Source organism: Microtus ochrogaster, unplaced genomic scaffold (genome assembly GCF_000317375.1).
Source record: "Microtus ochrogaster isolate Prairie Vole_2 unplaced genomic scaffold, MicOch1.0 UNK26, whole genome shotgun sequence".
Lineage (NCBI taxonomy): Eukaryota > Metazoa > Chordata > Mammalia > Rodentia > Cricetidae > Microtus > Microtus ochrogaster.
In genome coordinates, this window is record NW_004949124.1 from 3,992,373 (window position 1) to 4,000,768 (window position 8,396).

At 41.1% G+C, this 8,396-nt stretch overlaps 1 protein-coding gene and 1 non-coding gene across 2 annotated transcripts in view; both read right to left on the minus strand.

Moving 5' to 3' along the window:
• The window catches only part of Wdr43 (WD repeat domain 43), a 40,328-nt gene that overhangs the window by 20,772 nt on the left and 11,160 nt on the right, over positions 1–8,396 (minus strand). Inside the window, exons 4-7 of the mRNA XM_005367956.3 lie at positions 6,544–6,664; positions 4,283–4,419; positions 3,158–3,260; positions 636–700 (exon numbers count right to left, since the gene is read on the minus strand). Of these exons, the coding sequence (XP_005368013.1) occupies positions 636–700; positions 3,158–3,260; positions 4,283–4,419; positions 6,544–6,664 (426 nt within the window). The remainder of the gene's footprint in view (positions 1–635; positions 701–3,157; positions 3,261–4,282; positions 4,420–6,543; positions 6,665–8,396) is intronic.
• LOC113458438 lies at positions 5,517–5,601 on the minus strand. Its single transcript, XR_003378820.1, has one exon. It is a non-coding gene; the product is annotated as a small nucleolar RNA SNORD53/SNORD92 (small nucleolar RNA).

An 8,396-nucleotide genomic window follows, 5' to 3' on the forward strand; every position in this document is an offset into this window, starting at 1 on the left:
AAGCAAGTCTCCCCAACTGAGCAACTTTTGTTACCATTACCAATAGTCACGATAAACACTTCATAAAAGTCCATTCTCCTAACCAAAGAAATAACATAGCATATGACTTCAAAAACTTGAGTTCATGACATACTCATGTAGACAAGCAATCAAGAGTACTTTCAGATGGCTCAGTGGTTAAGAGCACTGACTGCTCTTCCAGACGTCCTGAATTCAATCCCCAGCAACCACATGGTGGTTGAGATCTCGTGTCCTCTTCTGGCGTGCAGGCACACATGCAGACAGAACACTGTATGTGTAATAAATAAATAAACACTGTGTGTGTGTGTGTGTGTGTGTGTGTGTGTGTGTGTGTTTTTGAAATACGTTTTTTAAAAAAAAATCATACAAACTGCCGGGCGATGGTGGCGCACGCCCTTAATCCCAGCACTTGGGAGGCAGAGGCAGGCGGATCTCTGTGAGTTCAAGGACAGCCTGGTCTACGGAGTGGGTTCCAGGACAGGCTCAATGCCACAGAGAAACCCTGTCTCGAAAAAGCAAAGAGTACTTTCACAATAACCTATCAGAATGAGCAGGAATATAAACCAAAGAATGAGGTGGAACACAGGCATTTCTTGTTTAAACTTCTTACTTACCCATTTAGTATGTGTTCAAAAAGATGGACTTGACCGTCTCTGCAAACAACAGCTAACTTGACAGGCTAAAAGAAAGATGTAGCAGATTAATTATAGTCAATTATATATCCTGCCTTGAATTAAACTCATGAAAACTGAGCTCTTGTCCCACCTCCTTTGTAACTAGAATTTAAAAAAAACAAAAAAACAGCAAACAAACAGCAGCACATTTAAAAATCATTATCTAGGGGACAGCTAGATGGCTCAATCAACAGGTGAAGACACTTATCATGCAAAACTATCAACTTCAAGCTAACACCCAAAATCTATATAAAGATGGAGAGAACTGACATTACAAAATCGTACTCTGCCCAGACTCATGCAAATACACTTATTTTAGGGATCATGGGGTTAAGGCAGGATTTCAGCTGGGCAGTGGTGGCACATGCCTCTAATCTCAACACTTGAGAGGTGGAGACATGAGGCCTGCCAGGTCTACAGAACATGTTCCAGGACAGCCAGGTCTACACAGAGAAACCTCATATGTGTTTGGGGAGGGATAGGGTTTCTCTACATAGCCGTGGCCTGTCCAACCTAGAATTATGTAGACCACACTACCCTTGATCTCACTGAGATTCACCTGTCTCTGCCACTTGAGTGCTGGGATTAAAAGTGTGCACCACCAAGCCCAGCCTGACGCACATTTAAATCAGTATCTCTGACAAAATGTTGTTCTTGTCAGATTGTAAATAAAGCAGCACAAGGCAGCCTCCAAGGTCAGTGCACTCTTTCTGAAAAGAGCATGGATGCGTGGTCCTGGGATGCCTCAGCACAGCAGCCAGAACTTATGTGAAGGAAGAGAAGGGCCACATCTCAAGTCTGTCAGCTTCCAGGGCCTCATAGTCTAGGGGCTCCCACCCATCATATTCTTGCTGTCATCTTCCTGTGCTGAGAACTAAACTAAGAAGTTCCGAAGCTTCTTGAGCATTTAGCACTTCATAAATCTTACCATTTATATTTTAAGTTATGTCTAGTTCAAGAATTCAAAGGCCGCTAACACGCTAGGAAACACTGAAATACAGCTAGTGTGGTATCGAGGGCGTTCAGATCAGACCTCGGGAAGGAAGCAGTCAGAGTCATCAGTTCCCAGAGGAGCCATCCACACAGCACCACTTTTCCATGAGCCCTAAAGGATACTCTCATCTTATACAAACTATCAGATGCAGAGTGTTGTCTAAGATCAGAATCAAGGGGCTAGAGAGATGGCTCAGTGGTGAAGAGCACTGGCTGTTCTTCCAGAGAACTCAAATTCAATTCCCAGCACCCATACAGCAGGTCACAACTGTTTTTAACTCCATTTTTAGGAGATCTGACATCATCACACAGATAATACACTAATGCATATAGAATAAAGATAAATTCTTAAAAAAGATCAGAATCAAGACTATGTTTGGGGTTGTATAATTAATAATACTACCTAAAATTTTATAAGAAATAAGACTTTGGCTTCTTGACCCATTACTAACTTTAATATGTTAATGCCTTTAATGAGTCAGTTAGGAAGCTGGGGAGAAGACTCAGTTAAATGCCTGCCATAATTCTCCCATAAACCAGATATATGGCATACACCTGTAATCCTGGCACTAAGTAGAGGCAGCAGGACGGAATGTTCAAGATCATCACTGTTGGCTACACAATGAGTTGAAAGACAACCTGGGATATAAGACCCTACCTCAAGAAAAACAAAATACCAAAAGTGATGATGGTGATGATGATGGTGACGACAATGACAATTAATTGGCCATGCTGGTACATGCCTATAATCATAGAGCTTGGGATACAAGAGTCAAAAAATTGTCATGAGTTAAAGGCCAGTCTGGGATACCCAGCAACTATGAGGCTAAAACAGCAAGACTGTGTCTCAGGGCTGGAGCAATGGCTCAGAGGATAAGAACAGGAAGACTTGAGATCAAATTCCCAAAATCTACATAAAAAGTCAGGCATGACCACATGCACAAATGCAACCCCAGCACTGGGAGTGGGAAGAGGACACAAGGATCCCAGTAGCTTGCGCACCACCACTCTAGCTCCAAACTTAGTGAGACTGCCTCAAAAGATTAAGGAAGAGTGACAAAGCAGGGTATCCAAGGTCCTCATATGGTTTTCACAGGTACATTGGGCATGTATATTCTCATAGACACACAAGCACCTATCCACATGCAGACATACATACACAAACATACTGTCTCAAAAAAGTTCAGTAGCATAAACAGAAACAATATGTGTGCTGTGCATGCATGTATATGCATGTAGGGGCCAAAGCTGTTATCTTCTTCAATCACTCTCAGATTCATTTACTAGAACATAATCTCTTGTTGAATCTCTACCTCCTAAATGATTACAGGTAGCTACCACACTGTACAGCTTTGACATGGGTTCTGGGGATTGTACATAGCCAACACTTTTATCCACTGAGCCATCTCTTCAGTCTCCCATAACTTTTGTTGACCCTAAAATCACTTGTCACACATCAAGCCACTTACCTCTTCCTTGTTCTCTGACAAAGTCAAATCAATATAGACAGGTTCATCTGTGACTGTGAAAGACATAACCGCACTTCTCTCTTTGTTTTCTGAGCGGACCTGCCTAGATAACAAACCAGCCATCAGGTAAGACTTGCCAAGAACTATGCAACTAGTCTGTGCCTGACGCCCACGCCAACCAGAAGAGGGTGCTAGGTTCTCTGGAACTGAAGCTACAAACCTAGTAGCTCTGCAAGAGGAGCAAGCAGTAGTAATTGTTGAACTGTCTCTCCAGCCCCCAAAGATTTTTTTTATTATTCTATGTATCAAAATGCCTTCATATGAGTGTGCTTGCATCACACTCAACGTTTTTCAAGTGTTAGTTCATTTATGTGTTTTTTTAAGACAGAGTTTCTTTGAGTAACCCTGACTATTGTACAACTCGCTCTGTAGACCGTACCTGCCTCTGCCTCCAGAGTGCTGGGATTAAAGTCTTGCACCACTGCTGCTCAGCCATACTCAACTCTTTATAAAGTAGTTTCTGGAGACCAAACTCGGATCCAGAAGCCCCAGACTCAAACTGTATACTTTAAGTTCTGCATCAACAAAGCTAGGTCCAAGTTAAATGATAAAGAATTAACATGTGATTTAAAAGTATGCTTTGGGACTGAAGTGATGGCTCAGTGGTTAACAGTACTTGCTGCTCTTCCAGAGAATCTTGGCTTGATCTGAAGCATCCAAAAACAGTGGCTCATGGTTAACCGTCTATATGTACAATGCAAGATCTGACACCCTCTCCTGGCATCTGAGGGCACTAGGTTCACAGGTCGTGCACAGACCTACGTGCAGACAAAATACCCATACACATAAAATACAAAACTTAAAAAAAAAAATGTTTTAAATTTAGTTACAACTATTGACAATTTCCCATTAAACAAGTTTATATTTTTTTGAGTCTAGAAGATAATTAAGCTAACTTAATATACAGTAAATGCAAACACTTCTTAAAAATGTACTCTTTGAAGGGTGAAAAATATATAATTATTTTCAGATAATGTTGAAATTATAAACATCCATACTGATCCCATAAACTCTTGAGATTCTTACAAAGCAAAGCTGTCTTCCCAATCCCAAACAGCTACGTACCAGACATTAAGTAACCGGTCATGTACTGCTCCAGATAAGAAATAGAGACCTGTAATCCCGTCAAAAGGCTGGCTTTCATTAGGTCTGATGGTAGTGAACCTAAGTGATGAAACAGGTGTCGAGTGGCCTGTGAAGTGCTAGAGAAAGTTAAATCTCATTTAGGCAAGGGTGGACTCAAAACAGTGCAAAAATAAAAGTCTTTATGTATCCTGAGTAAGCTATATCATACACATCCTACAGCAGCACCTATAGCACACCAACAGTTAAAATTCATTCTAACTAAATGATTAACTAAATCATCTAAAATGATTCTAAAATCATTTGTGCTATATATAATCCTTTCCATAAAAAAATACCAGTTTGGGGGGTGGGGTGGTTGCAGGGTGGCACACACCTTTAATCCCAGTACTCACAAAACAGAGGCAGGTGGATCTATGAGTCCAATACCAGCCTGGTGAGTTCCAGAACAGCCAGGGCTACACAGTGAAACCCTGTCTCAAAACAAACAAACAAACAAACCCACCAAATATTAAGACAAAATTAAGATGCCCCTTCTATTATTGATGTAGGTAGGCCTTCTACTTTCATTGGTTAATAAAGAACTGCATTGGCCTTTGATAGGACAGAAAATTAGGTAGGCGGAGTAAACAGAACAGAATGCTGGGAAGAATGGAAGTGAGCCAGACGCCATCCATGCCTCTTCTCTCCAGGTCAGATGCCATGTAGCCAGCTGCCAGGTCAGACATGCTGAATCTTTCCCTGGTAAGCCACCACTTTGTGGTGCTGCACACATTATTAGAAATGAGTTAATCAAGATGTGAGAGTTAGCCAACAAGAGGCTGGAACTAATGGGCCAGGCAGTGTTTAAATGAATACAATTTGTGTGTTGTTACTTTAGGGTATAAGCTAGCCAGGCGGCCGGGAGCCGGGCGGCAGGAATGCAGCCACAGTTCCTTCCTACATATCACCCTACAGCACACCAGTTTCTCACTTCTGTACTTTCCTTTTTTCTCCCGCTGGCTCACCTTCCCACGACCTACCCAACCCAGCAAGCTGCTGCCCTTTTCTTTTGTTTTTTTTTTTTAAGAGACGGTACCTAGCTCTTTAAGCCATGTTGTCCTAGAGAGAATATGCTGCCAAAGCTGACCTCAACCTTGAAATCCTCCTGCCTGAGATGTATGGAATCACAAGCATGCACAGCCACTTGGACTTAACTCTTTATCATTTTTTAAGGGTGCTCAGACACAGCCAAGGAATTGCAGGTCCTCATGGTACTCTCAGAGAGTCGAAACCACAATTTTAAGGCATCATCACAGCACCGTAAGTTCAATACCCCGGAGTGAAACTTCTTTAAAAGTCCTGATAGCAAACCCCCACCTTATATAGTGTAAAGAGATAAAATGCTAGTTGCACACTAAAAAAACACAACTGTAATCACTGCATAATGAAGTTTTAATTCAAATTCCATCTATTTTTCTCGTTTTCAAATGTATGTGAGCATGACTGAACTATTTAATATCAAAAACCTTTGACTTGAAAAGTGTTTTTAATATTATATTATTTCTTTAAGAATCATTTTGTGTGCTTTGCCTGCAAGTATGTCTGTGCACTAGGTGCACATAGAGGCCAGAAGAGGCCCATGGACCACCACATGGATTCCAAGACTTGAACCTAGGTCCTCTGGAAGAGCAGCAATGCTCTCAATCTCTAAGCCAACAACTCTCCAGTCCTAATTCTATTATTTAAACAAATTACTTGACAACTGGTAACTTTTTTTTTCTCAGGAAAGATCTCTTATAGCCCAAGCTGGCCTTGCTATACAGCCAAGGAAGACCTGAGACTTCTGATCCTCATGTCTTTGCTATCATTGTGTGCATTCATTACCATGTACAGTTTACTCAGATCTAGGGACTGAACCCAGGGCTTCATGAATGACAGGCAAGAACTCTACCAACTGAGCTGACACCCCACCTTGTCAATTCTGTTTAAATATCTACAAATAAAAAAACTTGGATTTTTTTTGTTTGTTGAGACTGAACGTTATTTTGTCATCTGAGCCTCTAGAGCCTCGATTTATGCACTCCTCCACTACCACAAGACCACGATTGAGGGGGAGGTGCTACTGGAGCCCACGCTTTATGTGAGGCAAGCCTTCTACTAATTGAGCTAGGATCCATACTCTTAAAACAATATTCTATGACTCCAACTTGTCCATACTGGCTCTAGAACTGCTATTCTTAGAAACAATGTGATTAACTCACTCTGTAAACTTCTTTGGTCTCCAAAGCCCACAGTTTGATTGTTCGACCAGCCGAAAGTAACATCTTTCCATCTGGACTGATACATAGGGAACTGACGCTGCTGCTGTCTCCTTTCCATTTGCTGAACAGTGAAGAAAACCAAAACATAATCAACAACAGAAACTTTTCAGAGCAGAAAATGACCAAATAAATAGGTCAGACATTAAAAAATACTAGGTAAGGTCCTTTGCCAAATGCCTTCCCTAAAATCTCACACCGGTTACTAGGCACAGACACAGCACTCAAAGCATCCCGAAAGACAGACCTCCCTTTCGTAAACACAGGTTAAAAAACCCCTGACATGTCAGGAAATGAATGGATAAATGATGTAAGAACATTCTATAGGGAGCCATGTATCCCTATCATCTACCATAAGGTAGATTGCCAATGCCCAGGACACTACTCTGCTAGCTGGACTTCCACAAGTTGATCCTATCCCCACAAAAATTCCTGTTGTCTTTGACAAGCTAGTCTTTTAATTTCCTTGGCAACACATGGTTTCTCTGCAGCCCCCAAAAGTTACTTCTATCCTAGATTTTAATGGATGAAGTCCTAGAAGAATGAGTCTAATTTCTGTATATAATGTGATAAGCAATAGGGAGCCTAGCTGTTGACATATCAAAATTATGAACAAGGGATAATACTTAGAATGTAGTAATAGCTCCTTTGTATTGGTAAGAACTCAAAATTAAAACAAAGGCTATAAACTGGTAATTTGTAAGACAAATACTGTTGATAAACAGAAAAGACTTAAATTCACTAGTAACCAAGAAACAAAGTACAAAAACCCTTCTTCCTTACTGGCTTCTAAATGCTTTCCAATTTCTTATCAGTGTCCAGCATTTTAAGGCTTTTCACAAACATTATTCATTATATATGCACCAAGTTGATATATATTAAAAAGGCATGTTGCTAAGAATGAAGAAATGGCTCGGTAAAATGCTTGCCCCTTGAGCATCAAGCCCTGATTTCAATCCTCAGTACCCACATTAAAAATTATCATAATAAAAACTAATTAAAATAACACTGTATAGGGTGAGGCAAGAGGTCCCTTGGGGCTTGCTGATCATCCAGTCTAGCCAAACTGACAGGTTCCAGGTTCAATTAGAGACCCTGTCTCAAAGAAAAGCAAAACAAAAAAAAAAGAAAAAGAAAAAAATAGAGTACCTGAAGAAGACATTCTGAAATCGTTCTCTAGCCTCTTTGGGCATGCACATGCGTACACGCAAGGACACATACATACATACATGCACGCACACGCCTCACACTGCCCTGAGAAACCTAAGGTGCTTCCTAAATCTACCCTCACCTGTGAAGGGTAATACCAATGTCCCCCACCCTCCTGCTGCCAGTCACACCAAAAAGAATCCTAACTCTAATTCTGAGAACTTTGCAGTATTACAGATTACCAAGGCTCAACATACTAGACATACTACAGATCTGTCTACACAAATTAGCTTTAAAAAGTGGTGGCAAAAAACCTTTAATCCCAGCACTCGGGAAGGCAGAGGCGGGAAGATCTTTGAGTTCAAGGCCAGTCTAGTTTATAGATAAGAGTTCCAAGACAGACAGGGCAGTCACAAAGAGAAACCCTAAAGAGAGACAGAAGGGGAAACGGCTAAAGAGATGACTCAGTGATCAAGAGCACTGGCTGTTCTTCAGGAGAACCCAGGTTCAAATCCTAGCACCCACATAACAGATCACACAACCGGGGATCCAATGCCCTCTTCTGGCCTTTAAAGGCACTTCATACACGTGGTACACATGCAGGTAAAAGTCCCTTGCACATAAAATTAAGAAAGAATATTTTTCTT